This window comes from Nyctibius grandis, chromosome 10, assembly GCF_013368605.1.
Source record: "Nyctibius grandis isolate bNycGra1 chromosome 10, bNycGra1.pri, whole genome shotgun sequence".
Lineage (NCBI taxonomy): Eukaryota > Metazoa > Chordata > Aves > Nyctibiiformes > Nyctibiidae > Nyctibius > Nyctibius grandis.
In genome coordinates this window covers 16410047-16426469 of record NC_090667.1, presented here as the reverse complement: position 1 = coordinate 16426469, position 16423 = coordinate 16410047, and the positions used below count along the sequence as shown (strand labels likewise).

General features: G+C 51.6%; 1 protein-coding gene and 1 non-coding gene across 2 annotated transcripts; one reads left to right on the top strand and one right to left on the bottom strand.

Annotated features, from left to right (window-relative positions):
- Positions 1 to 771: 771 nt before the first annotated feature.
- Positions 772 to 14075, bottom strand: LOC137667996 (ras-related GTP-binding protein A). The gene is made up of 10 exons (XM_068409264.1): positions 13943 to 14075; positions 13315 to 13348; positions 11260 to 11359; positions 10202 to 10268; positions 8967 to 9189; positions 6786 to 6881; positions 5480 to 5602; positions 3700 to 3791; positions 2786 to 2901; positions 772 to 1317 (listed from the first exon to the last, which is right to left on the bottom strand). Exons 2-10 carry the CDS (start codon positions 13339 to 13341, stop codon positions 1220 to 1222), a joined length of 942 nt encoding a protein of 313 aa, XP_068265365.1. The 5' UTR covers positions 13342 to 13348; positions 13943 to 14075; the 3' UTR covers positions 772 to 1219.
- A 489-nt stretch (positions 14076 to 14564) lies between these two features.
- TRNAE-UUC (transfer RNA glutamic acid (anticodon UUC)) lies at positions 14565 to 14636 on the top strand. Its single transcript has one exon. It is a non-coding gene; the product is annotated as a tRNA-Glu (tRNA).
- Positions 14637 to 16423: the final 1787 nt, after the last annotated feature.

Here is a 16423-nt window from a genome sequence, read left to right as displayed (position 1 = left end):
CGTGGGTGTTTTAATAGCATAAAGACTGAGAATCAATGGAAGGAGCGTGCAGAGCCCTCCGCTCTCCAGCCAAGCCGTGCCCTTTAGCCCCCCGTTCTCACCTAACACCTTGACAGATTCTCCCCCCAGTACGTGTGTGGGCAGGGATACAGGGGACAGTGTGATTTTGAGAATATGGAGAGCCAGGCTCCAAGTCACCCCACCCTTTTTATACAGTAACTTGATGCAGCAAGAGAGAAAAAAAGGATGAGAGGTGCTGACAGGCATCAGCTCCCCCCCTGCACGCCAGAGATCTCCCTAACTCACAGGGCTTGGGTTGTTCCTGCGTTTAATTAAAGTGCACACAAAAAATTCAGTAAAAAATAGTCACGTCAAGTAACATCGGTGCCGAACCCCGCCCGACTGCCTCGTCGCCAATACAGCTCACGCCACCCACCAGCACCACGTCCCACGGCTCCTCCTGGCTCGCCAGGACGAAGACCAGGCGCCCCAGCACCACCTTGCTGCTCGCTCAGGCGGGATCTTTGGCCCCTTTTATTCACCGTGGTCTTTCCCTCGCTGTGGCAAGCGCCAAGAGGCCGATGGCAGCCGGACTGTTTCACCTGCTCAGTGAATTTTGCCTCCGTGTCAGGGGAAAAAAAAAAATCATCTTAAATGAAACTCTGGCATGGCCTTCAGTCCACAGCCCCCCGAGAGCGTGAAAGGAGGAAAGCAGCTGTTACACATCCGCTTGCCAAAGCTGCCCCAGGTTTTAGAAGAAAGAAAATCCGCTTTCCGAAGCTCTAGGATCTGAAATCCCTGGTAGCAAAAATTTATTTTCATGACTGAAGACAAGGAGAAATTTATAAACATATTCTAGCAAACAACCAATAAACCAGTAAATATTCCATTCCTGTGACTTACACGATCACCCAGGAGCAAAACATCCAGAAGGGCCGTGCCACGTGCCACCCCGAGAGCCAGGAGTACGAGCCCACGCGCACACGTCACCTGTCCTTGCTGCTTCCCAACCCCACACGCGCCAGGGAAGTCTCTTCTGAAGGTCCGCAGTGCATCCAGACATCCTCCGAGTGACTAGAGTCCAACGTTAAAAGGAGAAAAAATAAAGCAGCACACTCATTTCAAAGCCCAAAGACATCAACATTGTTAGATTCTCCTAAAAATAAGTAGTTCCAATTCATTTTTTCTCCCCCCAAAGACCATGTGCCTCGGCCGACGTTCAGCGCATGAGCAGGCTGTGCTTTGGTCCATCCACCCTCTCCAGCTTCTCGAAGTGTTTTCTGGCATTGCGGATGTTGATCAGCGTCGCCGCAGAAGCTGGGGCGGAAAAGGGACAGGGGAGATAAAAAAGTTACAAGGGATGTGAGCAACCAAGTCCTCAGAAGTTAAGTGCTGCCTAAAAGCAACGTCCCCGTCAGCACGCTCTTATTTCAACCCCGCGGGAAGGTCTGGGCTGTTTGCTGACCCCAGCACAACACTGAGGAAGAGGCAGAGTGAACCACGGTGAAGGGGGGACAGCTGTGCAAGTCACCACAGCTGCTCCTCAAGCACAGTCATGTCACAGCTGGTAATTCACTCACGGGGTGTACACAGGTTCTCCCTAACTCAGTAAACCATTCGAGAAGAGGAGAAAAGGCTCCCTCTGTACTCAGCACTGGTGAGGCCGCACCTTGAATCCTGTGTCCAGTTCTGGGCCCCACACTTCAAGAAAGATGTTGAGGTGTTGAAGCGAGTCCAGAGGAGGGCGACCAAGCTGGTGAAGGGTCTGGAGGGTCTGACCTACGAGGAACGGCTGAGGGAGCTGGGGGTGTTTAGCCTGGAGAAGAGGAGGCTCAGAGGTGACCTTAGTGCAGTCCACAACTACCTGAAGGGAGGTTGTAGCGCAGTGGGAGTCGGTCTCTTCTCCCGGGCAACTAGCAATAGGACAAGAGGGCACAGCCTCAAGCTTCGCCAGGGGAGGTTCAGGTTGGACATTAGGAAGCATTTCTTCTCAGAAAGGGTCATTAGCCATTGGAAGGGGCTGCCCAGGGAGGTGGTGGAGTCCCCATCTCTGGAGGGGTTTAAGAAAAGACTGGACATGGCACTTAGTGCCCTGGTCTAGTTGCCATGGTGGTGTCAGGGCAATGGTTGGACTCGATGATCCCAGAGGGCTCTTCCAACCTGACTGATTCTGGGATTCTGTGACAGGAAGCATCAACACTGTAAGTCCTGGACAGCGTCTCTTAAGCACCTCAGACCCGCACAGGAGCAGTTCCCACTGGAGCTGGGTGCACAGCTCACTGGTCACCCTGTGCCTGAAGGGCTGGCACTGCTGGCTCCGGCTCCTTCTCCAAGATAAATCAATGCTACTATAATTAGAGCCCTTGCCCACCACGACAGTGCAGGCAGCACCAGCGTGATCCATCTCTGCTTCCTCTCCAAAACATCACTGGGGCTGCCAGCTCACAACAGCCCAAAATAGGTTATTGGACACGACCGACTAAACCAGGTCACATCTGTTGTAGTGGTTTCCCACACTGCTACGATCCTCCACTCGACAGCAACAAACCCCTCGGCTCTCACAGGCACACGTCTCACCTTCCACAAGGTAAAGGCACTCTTTAACCACCTTCTCCCACCCTCTGCTCAGCAGGACAGTAGATCCCTCTCCATCCTTTAATTACAACCATTTTTATTGCTTTGCCTGGTGTTTCCCAAGAGGAAAACACAGTTTAAACCAGACCTATCCAGCTTTTTGTCCCTGCAAACAAAAACAGGCCAGAGGCTTATCTGTGCTCCAACTTACGTATCGAAGGGTCTGACATAACCACCATCACGTATGTGTTTGATGTAAAGATGTCTATGAAAGCAGCAAAGTTAGAGTTCCTGACCTCCATGCTCTGGAAAGAAGCTGCCAGCTTACTAAGAAGGGAGGAAAAAAAAAAAGAAAGAGAAAAAAAGAGCAAATGAACTATGTAACATTGCTCAAACAGCTTCTGCACCCACAGAGCCACCATCCCATCATTTGAGTGTTTGAGTCCCCACCTGGCAAGCAACACCAGCTGCAACTGCAAGTTTGGTTGGTTTGTTTTTTTTAAAAAGAAAAAAAACTCTTTAGCTTTAGGCTAACTGAGAATATGAAATTATTTGTGCTGAACACTCTGGGGATAACCAGGAGAAATAAGTATAAAGCTGAGATGTCTGGAGCCAGCTCTGCAAACCATGCAGCCACGTCTCCGTCCCGTTCAGGCTCCCAGCAGCTGCAGATGTTACCCACAGGCTGGGGAACCTGGAGCCTGTTCCAAAGCCAAGCTGCTCCAGAGCAAGCTTTCCCCTTCTCCATTCCCAACACTGATCACTGGTGTCCACAAGCCTCTTCCCCCCAACCCAGCGCTGAAGCTCTCCACCCGACCTTCCGCACCGCTGCTGTCACTAATTTATCAGCTCAGACCTGGAACTTCCCCACCTCACCCAGGAGAACCAGGCCTAGAATAAAACGGTTGTTTCAAAACAAACCTCTTTAAACCATCCCCAAAGGAGGAAGTTACAAAAGATAACCATTAACTCGGCTGTGTTTAAGCGTGGTGCAATTTAACTACGGCGTCTCAGCTCGCTGAGGAGTCACAGAACTAGCACTAATTTGGAGAGCCTTCGTGCTTCTGGATGAAGCCAAAATACCTCCTGAGGCATCTCCCCCACCTAATGATTAAATCAGCTCACCTGCAACTTAGCTTGAATTGTTTAATAATGTTGCTGATTTTCTCAAATCTGTGGACATCCCGCTGTTCTTTGCATTGATAGTGAGAAATGACCTGGAAGGCAGAAAGAGTGCAGTTAGTCAGGAACTTATTTCAGCCCAGGTTTCTCAGGCTCAACACCAATTACGGGAAAGGGGTGGTGACCAGGACAGGGATTCCCTTTGCCTTTTGCTGATTGAATCTTGGAAACTATTTGCAACAATACTTGTGGTGCTTTCAGGGTATGACAAGACTCAGTAACACAATCACCAGGAAGCCTGTCACAGGCGCAGATGCAAGTATGTAAGGTATGAAGAGACACCATTGTCCACTTGAGGTCTGAATACTCCAACTCAGCAGCAATTTAAATATTGATTAAAGAAAAAAAAAGTGCAAGGAGTGGAAAAAAAAAATGCAAGCCCATCACCTCAGGCAGGGGACACAGACACTTAGATTATTTTAAAAAACCTTACGCTGTGTGCTTTAAGCTCTTAAGGATCATGAAACCAGCTGCTGCTGGAAGTGTCACACACCCTTACCACAAGGATGTTAAACTCTTACTTTTCTGCCCGTGGAGGTGTGCAAGAACTAAGTTTTCTGGGTTTTTTCTTTTTCCTTGAGCACCTTAAAAAGATCATCAGGTAGTTCCTACTTTTTAAACATGCCCAATTATTTGTACAAGTCCAGGTTTAGCCAGACTCAAGGATTACATTCATAGCAAAGCCTTCACTGCATGCAACTTTGTTCCTTAACTTTCCAGGTAGGTTTTTTTCTGTTGTTGTGATTTGAAATCTTACTCTGAAATTGTGTTCACTGCAGGCAAAAGGAGTCCTGGGGGAAGTTTAAATATAGGAAAAAAAGCGAGAAGAAAGTCGTCTTAAAAATCACCATTACGCTGAAAATAAGCATAGAATTTTTGTAGCAAAGATTATTTTTTCAGTAAAAAAATGTACTTATAACAAAAGTACTGTTACATACCACCACAGTGGAACTATTTATTAGCTACAAAAGGTCAAAAAGCAGAACTCGCCAGAAACAGTGTTTACTTCTGATAGTTTAAGAAGTGAGAAAAGCAACGGCTCCCTTTCCACATTCCCTCTGTCATTTCAAAATCAGAGGAAAGCACTCAAAAAAATTCAGAACCATTCCTTCAGGTCAGCAGGAGTTTTGGTGCAAAGTCTGAAGAGATGAATCCAGAAGCCCAGAGTATGGAGGGACAAACAGCAACGGCGGTTTTAACCAACACCTTTCACCTCGCAGAGACAACAGGTCAGAAGCACAGTTACCACACAGCTGGTAACTTCAAAAGCCACTGCAATCCCATCGCCGTGATCCTCCATCCATGCTCTGGGTTTGTAGAGCATCACACCAAAAAAAAAAAGAAATCAAGACCAGTTAAAATGCCAGGCCAGGAGGAACTGAAAAGGCTCATTTCAAGCTAAAGGTTCTTGCCCTGCGCAGACAGGAATTCTCACAAAAAGTCCCACGGGCGACCCCAGAATGGGGATATGAAACCCTCTCATAGCTTGGAAGAGGGAAACACCAGTCAAGCCCTCAGCTCAGCTGCTAGAAGTGGAAATTTTGGGAAGGTCCCGTGAGCCACGGGGTCACGTCAGCTACTTTCGATATCACAAGGGCCGGAGCGATGCGTTCCGCTGCCTGGCACCTCTCTTTGGGCTGCTGCCACGACAGCACTTTCCACCCAGGGAACTCTGTGCCAGTTCTGGGCAGGGGAACACGAGGGGCAGAACTGCTGTATTCACCAGGAAAGTGGCTCGCTCAAACAGAAGCACTTCATCCGCCTCGATGATCTGAGCAAAGTTCCTCAGGTTCATTTCCAGCTGCTGGACATTGGGGATCAGCTGATAGACTATACTGGACCAAGCCTGTCAATAAAGAAAGACACAACATCAGGGCCACATCAGCACTTCTCTGCCTTGTCCTCTTGTTATGCAACGTGCTCAAAACGTGATTATTGGCAGTTCTGGGTGTTGATAGCCTAGGCAAGACCAAGGACCTTCCCCCACCTCCGTGTCTAGGTATCTCTGCTACAGTGGAGACTACCAGTGGTACCCGAGACCTGAGTAAACCCTTCACTAGGTCAAGTTCTTCTCCACATCAGTCACAGAGAAACCAGAATAGTATTAAACAGGTTTAAGTCATCCTAATTTTAAGCTGGCAATGCTTCTATCTACTGCTCCTAGATAAACCCGCTCAAGTTTCCACAGTTTTTTTAATCCTGAGCAAGGTCAACATGCAGATGGATACTTGGCAGCTCGTTGCTGATCCAAACAGAAAGCTCTCATCTCACCCAGTGAGTCAGGAACAAGCCCAGAAGGGACTGGGGATGCTGGAACAGGCATCTGTCCTCATTCAGCCTTGGGTCCTCTAAGCTCAGCTTCACCTCAGTGCCTAAGTCCTCACCCAGGTTTGTGTCAGCCTGACCACACGCTTCCCCCCAGCAGTCAGGGTGAAATCTGCCACCTGCAGTCCCATTGAAGTCAAGAGAAAGACCTAAATGGTCCTCACCACCAGACAAGCAACCCAGCCACTACGCTGCCACCACTGCTTGTTAGCATTGGCTGGCAATTATAACAATCATCTGCTCTCAGCACAGCCCAGGTAGCACTCACCACTCCCACACCTGGAAGACCTCTGGCACCGCAGCCACAACTGATAGCAAAAAACCCCACCCACTCCTGAAAGCAAAGCAGATTCCCAGGATGGTGAAGGCTCCTGTTTTAACAGTGCTGCAGAGAAACACAGGAAACAATTCCCTGCTGGATAAACACGACTGAAAGATGCAGAAGCTCTTTCTAAAGTAGCCAGGCAAATTCTTTAATCAGCATTAACACCACGACTCCAACATGTGGAGGGGTTTTACTTTTGCTAATTAAAGCCAGGATGCTCAGATGCAGTTTACACCAGCTAACCTCCAGAAGTAGTTGATGCAGAACTGAAGAGGGCCAGTCACTAATAAACCAGCAGCAACTAACCACTCGCCTTCCTCATGCCCTTGTTTTCAAGTCGGAGGTGAGAAGCCAGATAGGGAGAGGAAGCTGCACAAACCTTGTAAAGTGTTTCATCCCAGATGGAAGTTCTAAAACAAACACACTCCAAGGGACGGGAAAGGCGCTTCAAGTCTTCCTCACGCTCTTTAAAAATCTGGAAATAAAAAAAGATTAGCAGCTGAGTGGAAATATTTCTGCCTTTGGTGTGGTTGCTGCATTGCATTTACAACATGCATTAGAACAAATCTGGAGTCCCTGCAGCACTGAAGAAAAGAAAACAGCAGAGCACACTGGCCAGGACAGGCTGGCAGGAACTCCTTCTGCTGGAACAGGAGGGACAAGCAGAGCGTGGCTGTCTCGCAATAGATCTGTCTGGGACTCAATGGAGAAATAACTATGGGTGTTGTGGAGTAGGAACAGAAGCAGACACGCTGAGTGTCTCTGAGGACCTAAATTTTGACAAGTCTCTGGTCACAGGCAAAAAGCCCCATCGCTGAGAACACGATAGGAAGAAAGGCCTTGAGGTTCATCAGCATGAGCAGCTCTGAGGCGTGTACTTACACAATCTTCTCTTCTCACATCATACTCTGCCCTTAGAGGTTATGGTTACGAAAAAAGGGGGCAGGGGGAACAGCAAAGCCAGACCACCTTGTGCCAGGCTCCTACAGAACTGCTCCTAAAGCAGCAAGACAGCCAGCAATGTGGCTCCCCCTCTGCAGGGGAAGACACGACGACCACCTTCACCTCAGCGTACTGCTTTTAGAAACATGACAGAACATTAAGCGAACCCCGTGAAATGCTGCACGGACCAACACTTCCCATTTGGGTCCTGGGACACCAAAGGCTTCAGTAAGGTTTACAGAGATGGGGAGCTGGCCCATGGATTTCCATGTTCTTCTGAGTATACACCTTAAAACAGATCCTGATGGGTGTGCAATGACACACGTTGAAAGCGTCCCTGAAGTCAGGCCCCCCTTCTGTCCAGCCCTCACTTCAGGGCCTCACTAGGGTCTGCACAACTATATAAAACCAGTGTTTGCCCACTAGTCCCAAAACAAACCTGGACAGGACAGCATCAAGAAGCTTTTAGACTCATCCTTCAGTCTGGAGGGAAGGCAGATGGAAGGGAGGAAAAGCTCCTCCCATCAACCCTATGAATGAGCTCGTTGAGCTATTTCTGCACCGAGCTGGAGGGCAGAACTCAAACTGCAAGAAGAGGAGGATCACCGGTCTCAGGCAGCATGAGTGATCCGAAGCCAACCTGCTACGGGGAAGGAGCCTGTCTATGCAGGGAGGTCAGGGTGTGCCTTCACCCAGAGGACCTCGCGCGGCCTCCTCTGCAGCTGCCCAGGCACATACTCACCAGGAATCAGAAGAAAGTTTAGTAAGACTTCTTACTTCAGTCAAAAGCCAAGAGCCTAAAGAGGCCTCCAAACTTGCTGCAAGCCAGGGAGCGGCCGAGCAGCCAGGGATGTACTTGTCTGACCCACAAAGCTCATTTTTCTTTTGTATCAGGAGTTGGTTGCTTTTCAGTCCAAGCTGAAAAAGCAAGGCTGGTAGGAACTCAACACCTTCCGACCTCCCTGCAACCTTCCAAAAGCTCCAAAAAGAACAGAAAACACCAAGTGTCTCTGAAAGGTTGATCCCCAGCCTTTGCAGGATGCCTCCTGGGGCGGAGAAGTGCTTAAAGGTGGCCTCTGGGCAGGCAGGGGCCAAACTAACACAGAGCAGAATCAACCCATAGAAATCACCTTCTAGTTAGCTGGGAAAGTTTCAGATCTTTTTTCTTTGGTTATGCTTTAGAGCAGAGCCTATGCTGGACTGAAAGCAACAGCTACAGAGAAACCAACCATCACTGCCACCACCACCATCCTCAAAGCCACCCAAATGGTGAGCAGCAAGTTTAAGGTCGCTGGATTTCTTTCAGTTCTACCTCCCTTCTGGAGCCAAGGTCTGGTGAAAGTACTAGAATCAGTGCTATAAAAGAAAAGGTTTAGAGCAGTTGTCACTAAAAATGGTTAGTTCTGTTCTCCACTAGGTTACATGCACGAGACAGCGATGACATAAATTTAGAAAAGGCAGAAAAAGCTCAGAGGGCTTCGACAGTTCTTAACATATGAGAAACCCTTCTAGGAACAGTGCTGATGGGCTGGATTTGAAGTATGAAATCGCAATGCATGAGCACAGTCAAAAGATGCTCTATTTGAAAGCATTTCTATGGCAACTATCAGCTTCTCACCAAATCCCGCTGGTCCTCCTGCACTAAGTCCATCTTGTGCACTAGACAGAAGATCTTTGCATCAGGAGAGTTCTGAAGAATTGCCTCCAAGCATGACTGGTAGTAGTGCATGTCCTTCTCCAGTTCACGGCTCTCTACATCAAAGACATAGATGAGGACTTCTACGTTGCGGAAGATGTTGTCCCGCTGACTGGTGAAGTAGTTCTCCATAAAGGTGTCCTGTCTGAGGAGGAGCAGAGCAACAAAGGAAGGAGACTCCCATTAGAGCAACCAGGTCTTGCTTAGCATTGCCAAGAGAGGTGCTACGGGTAAAACACCTCCTGCTCGAAAGGCAAGGTTTGCATTTTGAGCTAGAGAACCCATCACAGGGCTCTAGACCAGAGCCCCACAGGGAGCTGCATTCCCCATGACATCAGGCTCCCCAGGTATTTCCAGGGGAGCAAAGCTGCACGCTCCTGGAGAGCATCTGCTCACCAGTCTCCCAGGAAGCTGAGGCTTCCCTCCTGTCACAGCCAGCTGCTCAGTGTCCTGGGCAAACGGAGCTGTATTGCTTCTGGACCCAGACTGGCTTTTGGAGAGTTGAGCATAAAAAAGCCACAGCAGCAGAAGCTAAAATATAACCAAAACCATCACTGTGGCCTCTTATTACAGGGTTTAAACCTCCTTTAACATTTGCTGAATATGGCTCAGACAATGCATGAGGATACGAGAGCTGATGGAGCTTAGCAAAGCCAGGCAGCTCCGCTGAGGCTCTGGCAGTGGGAGAGCATTCTTCAAAAACCTGTTTCCAGGAGCTGTACTATCACCATCAACCTTCAGCATCGCTTCTCAGCACACACCCCACTCGGATCAAGCTGGTGATGAGCAATTCTGAAATCAGCGTCACCTCCCACCACCTCAGGAGAAAGTCCAGGTGAGGGGCTCGGGCTTTTTGCCAGCTGAAGCAAGCAGCCAGCGAGGGAAGGGTGGCCCTACACACTGCTCCTTTTATGTAGGGATAGCTCAGAAGACAGCGTAATCGTGCCAACCTCTTCCACCCACCAGCCTAAGATGTGGCATCCATTCTTCCCAGAGCTGTCTCACCAGTTTTACAACGCTTGTTCCGCTCCCTTCGCACACAAGCAGCATCCTCGTCCCTCCGGGGCAGGAGGACCTCTGCTGTGTTACAGCCCCAGCCTTATTCCCCAGAGCTAACCCCCAACGGCCTCAAAAGCAAAAGAACAAACAGCACCTACCCTCCGCAGTCCCAGAGGTTTAACACCAGGTTTCCTAGAAATCTAACATGGGAGTGCTCCACATCAACTGGAAAGAGAAAACAGGAGTTCACCGACTGTACCACACACCCAGATCAGAGCGGCCTCCTCGGGCAGCCAAAAACGCCCTTCTTCACAACACAGCCCACGGTTTGTAAAATCCCAGCTCAACAGCACGTAAATCTGTAGCTGAAGGCACCACAGAAAAAGACAGTTCCCAGAGTAATTCAAGCCTTCCTACTCCCTACCCAGGACACCACTCTCCTGAGAAGCAGAGCAGGTGGTTTCCCTTTAACACCACATTCTCTGATCTTTGTGGTATTTTAAGAACAACATTAGTTCCAGCACGCTCTGCAAGGCCTTAAGCAAGCCTTAAAAATAAGTCAGTAACACAAAGAATGTAAACTTTATGAACAGGCCAAATTTACAGCAAAGAGGAAACGTACACCAACCCGTGACATTAAGTCCTCACAGGTGCTTCCCAGCGAGGAGCGTTAGATCCTGACAATTCACTGCCCTGTTTCAGAGGAATCACTTATTGCTTTTTCAGATCAGTGGCTTCGGAGAGGAGAAAAATAAAGAGGCAGGAGACACTAATTAGCCCTAGTGCATCATCCTCCCAAAGCCACAGGTGCATGGCAAGATCACTGTGTCTCCAGCCTCACTGGTGATCAGCTGGCTAACAACAGGAAAGCTTCACCAACAAGGAGGACCCTGAGGAGGCTCTGAACACCCCCCCAGTAACAGGTGTAGCAGCAGCAAAGGCTGCTTCCTGCTTAAAAGAAGAGTTAAGGATAAAAGTTCACAGTAAAGCAGCAAACTGAACCCAGGGCTGCCTTCCCTTTCACTCCTGCGTCCTACCTGCCCTCAGCTGAACTCAGGAGGGAAGTTCCCCGGGAGGTGTGGCAGCTGGGAGGATCAGCAGACACCCACCCACTCCAGGCAGAGCAGAGGAGAGGCACTGCTGGAGGGAACAGCCTCACCCCTTTAATGATGGGGGTTTGAGCCCTGAGAATTTGCAGTTCAAAGAGAAGCCTTACTTGTGGCACCCAGGCGCCGGGTGTCCCTGGCGATGTAGTTTGCAAAGATAATGGACCTCATGCTGGTCTTCCCTGACCCACTTTTACCCATCAGCAGCACCTGGGAAGACAAAAAGAAGAAAGAATTAGCTACCACAGAGCACCGAGTCCTTCACAGCTCCCTTGGGTTACCATCTTACTGATGAAGCCACCCAAACACAGCAGATGTGAACGCATCGGAGGAGAGAGGACTCGGAGTCTGTAACCAGCACTCGGGGAAGAGCAGGAGCTGCTCCCGAAGTGGCCACAGCCTCCCCAGCCCCTCACACCTGCATGCCTTCCAAAGGCACCAGCACCACAGGTGAAGGGGTGACATTTTTGATGACAGCAAAGGACTTTGCCAAGACAAAACAACAGCTTTATCTCAAACCTTTAAGACCAGGCTGGAAACATCCCCTTGCCCACTCAGCACTGGTGTCCTCCACCCATTACTTCTCTCCTAATCACGCTCTTTTCTTTCTCATAACTTATTTTCTCATCCCCAACAGAAGTGAAATAGAATCACAGACTGGTTTGGGTTGGAAGGGACCTTAAATATCATCTAGTTCCAACCCCCTGCCACAGGCAGGGACAGCTACATTTCAAGTTCCAGGTGTCAGAAGACCAGCAAAAAGTTAAAAGCAGATGGGACAGCCCAGTTCAAGTGCAGCAGGCTAATGTGTCGGGGAGACACTTGACCCCACAGTCCTGTTTGCAGATCATCAGGCCAAAGGAGAGGTAGCACCTTTAGCAGCCAAAAACTAAGGGATGATTGTGTCTGGGAAGAGGGGAGACAGTCGCACAAGGCAGGACTCTACATTGTGATCTAAAAATAAAAACTAAAAAACCCCAACAGTGACAGCCAACACAGGCTCGCTCACAAAAACAGCTGTTAAACAAGTTCCAGTTACAAAGTCAAAGCCAGCCTTTGGCAACAGCTCTGAAAATCTATCATCAAGGATAGGTTTAACGAGAGTGCAACCGGCCGGAGTCTGCCTGCCCAGCCCGCAGCGGTGCCAAATGCGAGCGGGGAAGGTGCTCGCTCCACTCCCAGCCCCGCTCCAGGACTGCACAGCAACAGCTGCCAGACTCCCAGGGCACAACAGGGCAGGCAGGATCGCACCATCCCCTTTGCACAAGTTGCCCCTCTGAGAGCGACTGCAACATCTGAGAGGCTGGTGAGCGCCCTTTCCAAAGAGGAGCTGACCACACGCCTCGGTGCTTTGGTAAGGAGTCTTCCTCACAGAGGCAGGCTGGTCAGGTCACCCCTACCAGCCTGTCCAAAGCAAACCCCCATAAAGCGATGCTGTCTTCTCCCCTGAGCTACACACAGAGCAGAAAGAGAGAACATCAACAGCTCTTATTTCAGACCACCTGCAGAAAAGCACACGCAGAAACTCAATCCAGCTCCCAGGCACAGCCCCAGCCAGCCTCCAGGGCAACCCAGCTCCCAGGCTTCAGCCTGCGGGGGCCTTTCAAAGGGGTCAGACACCAGCACGTAGGGCCAGGCAGGAAACCCAATCCCAGCGCACCACAGAAAGACAGACGTATATTCTCTACACAGCCTAAAGTATGCTTACGGCTGGACAACATGCCCCCAATTCTCATAAAAAGCACTACTCCTTCCCTCTGTGTTACGTTTCATCCTCCCAGGAGCCCTCAGTGAATCACGGGCTCCCCACACGCTCTGTAACACACCCCAAGGGTCTCCCCACGGGCCAAGGAAGCAGGTTAGGGCATACCCTCTTCCCTCACGCTGCAGAGGGTTTTGCAACACGTACCAGAAACACTCACCCAGCAGTCAGCGTGGATGCTCTGCAGCGAGCCTGCCCTGCTGTTCGTGTCAGCGAATAAACTCAACCCCAATTTTAATTTCTAGCACGTTAAGCAGAGGATGCATCTGCTGACACCGAGAGCCTTACGAGGCACCTGACAGCCAAAGAACACGCCGAGGTGCAGATACAAACACGTAACATCAGCAAACGCAGATGATAAAGGAAAACCCAACTACAAAGGATCCTCCCTTTCAGTTCTTACCTTTTTCTTCATGGCTGTGCTTGGCATCACCCACCTACGGAGAGAAGACCATCTTCTTACACCGCTCTGCGTTCCTCAGGCACAGGCTCCACTCCAACACCCAGATCCCACCCACAGAAGCGCCGTGCAAAAGGGAAGCGCTCCACACTGACATACCTCCCCCAACCTCCACCGCACCGGGCACTTGACAGCTTCTGCCCCAGACGGCACGGGGAAACGTTAGCACAATCCTACGCCTAGAAACCCCCCGAACAGGCCCGTGATGAACAATCCCCGTGATTACAGGGCCGAAACAGGCCTCAGCAGGATAAACGCGGCCAGCGCTGGAAGGCAGCGGGAGACACCCGCTCCGCTCCCACGCTGCTCGGGTCTCCCGGCACACGGCAGCCGGGGCCGGCCTCACTCGCAGCCCCCACCCCTTCCCCCGGGACGCTCCGGAGCCCGCACCGAGCAACCCATGACCGCGGTGTCACGTCCCCGCACCCCGCTCGGCTGCTGCCGCCGAGACCTGCCCCCCCGCCCCGGGCCAGCGAGCCCCCGGCCCCGCAACCCCCAGCCCCACCGGACCCGACAGTGGCTTCGCCCTCCGGCTCAGCCAGCGCCGCCGGGCCCCGCCGCCCCCCGCTACCTCTAGCCGCGATAGGCGCCTCCCGGGCCGGCTCGGCACTGCCCGCGGGCGGCGGCGACGGCGGGGGGGTGCCTGCCGGCCTGCCCGCCGCAGGCGGCGGAGCTCAGCGGGACCGAGCGCCCGCCGCTCCGGGGTAGGCCTCAAAGCCGCGGCCTCGCGTGGGCCCGCCGCGCCGCCGGGGTCTCGCCCGCTCCCGCCGCGGCGCCCAGGACCCCCCACCCCCCCCCAGCGGCGCTCACGAGACCCAGCGCTCGGCGGCCGCCGCCGGTCACGTGAGCGCTCACCCCGCCCTCTCCCGCGCGCCCGTGCCCCCTCCCGTCATGTGACGCGGCGCCGCCAGCGGCGAGACGGGCGGGGCCAGGAGAGCGAAGGGGGCGGGGCCGGACGGCAGCGAAGCGCCGGCCGCCATCTTAGGTGTGGGCAGCGCCTTTCTGGCGGGAGGGGCTTTATGGCGGCGGGAGGGGGCGCGGCGGCCGGGGCCGGGCAGCGGCCCCCGGGGGTGGGCAGGGCCCCGGCGGTGCGTGCGGGGCGGCGCCTGCCGGAGCCTCGCACCGTCCCGAGCGGCAGGAGGGTGCGGGCGGGCAGGGCTGTGGGGCGGGCGCAGAAACTGCTACCCAGCGCCTCCCATATGGTCTAGCGGTTAGGATTCCTGGTTTTCACCCAGGCGGCCCGGGTTCGACTCCCGGTATGGGAAGCTTCAAGTTTTTCTTTGAACCTGCCCCCGTCCCCCTTTTTTCCGCACTGTCCCCTCCTGACTCTTCCCGGCCGCACTTCTGCGCCTCTACGGCGACATTTTTCGACCCCAGGAGCCTCCTGCAGTGCCGAAGTGCTCTGACACTGCGAACCCTGGCTCCCGCCTCACTTTAAATTGTTCCAGTAAACTGGACAACCCAGTACCTAACTAACTGACATGGGGTTAATTGCTTTTTTTCTCTAACGCAGGTGAGAAAACTGCTGCTTGTGTTCCATAGTGTTTTAAACGCAGTTCCTGCTGTTGTTTTTTGATGCTACTTAAATGGCAGTGAAGAATCATACAGGGTTATAGATACATGGTGGAGTTGTCTTCAATAGTAAGCAACACTAATAGTGTTGCTTAAGTAAGTGTTGTTAAGTAAGTAAGTGTTGCTTAAGTAGTGTTGTTAGTAAGCAGCTAAATGTCTAAACTACGAAGAACTAAAGACTTCAGGCACTACCAAAGTTTGTCATGTTACGCACCACGACATTACACACCTCACCTGTGAACGGGGAACAGTCGCAGACAGTATCTCTCTCACTAAGAAACAGAACCAGGGAATCAAGAGTGTCAGTCCGTGGCCTGTGTTACTAGTAACGATCACCCTTGGTTATGTCAGAACAAGTACAAACGTGGTAGTTCTGTAGGCTCAGGATGGGTAAGAGTGAAAGTCAATTTTGTGTCAATTTTGATGTAGCAGCCTAGTCACCATCCAGGTGCAAACCCCTCTGTGCCCCCACCGGCTCACAGGGGGCCTGTTCACAAACCACAGAACAGCCCCATAATTGTAGTCAATATTTCAGTTTCCTCATCAAGCCTGCAGTTCCTGCAATGCATTTGTCTAACTCCCAAATAGCAGCACACGCCACGCCGATGCTCTGTAAGAACTGAATTAAAATCAACTAGTTGGTAACTTAAGAAGGAAGGCAGCAGAAGTGCTGTCCCAAAGACAATCAGTAATGCAGTAAGGGGATCTGAGAAGAATATGCAGCTACAAAGTATGTAAGAGTGCAGAGAGGGAAGATGTGTTGGAGCGAGTCCAGAGGAGGGCGACCAAGCTGGTGAAGGGTCTGGAGGGGCTGACCTCCAAGGAACGGCTGAGGGAGCTGGGGGTGTTTAGCCTGGAGAAGAGGAGGCTCAGAGGTGACCTTATTGCAGTCTACAACTACCTGAAGGGAGGTTGTAGTGAAGTGGGAGTCGGCCTCTTCTCCCAGGCAACCAGCGATAGGACAAGAGGACACAGCCTCAAGCTTGGCCAGGGGAGGTTCAGGTTGGACATTAGGAAGCATTTCTTCTCAGCAAGGGTCATTAGCCATTGGAAGGGGCTGCCCAGGGAGGTGGTGGAGTCCCCATCTCTGGAGGGGTTTAAGAAAAGTCTGGACATGGCACTTAGTGCCCTGGTCTAGTTGCCATGGTGGTGTCAGGGCAATGGTTGGACTCGATGATCCCAGAGGGCTCTTCCAACCTGGTTGATTCTGTGATTGTCTGAAAGACAACCTCCACAGCATTGTCATTGTTGATCAGGACCCACCTTCTTCAAACTGAGCTGCCAAAATGTTAAGACAAAACATTTTGTCTAAAAGGGTGAACTTCCTGCTCCCCAGGGTTAAAAACCAGCCTGTGATTCACTGTCTGATAAAACTTGCACTAAGCGCTCCAGCAAATGACAAGATACTTTCTTCTGAGGGGCCTGACCACTGCACTGCCCTCACTGCAGGTTTTTCTCAGCACACTACATGTTTTCATCT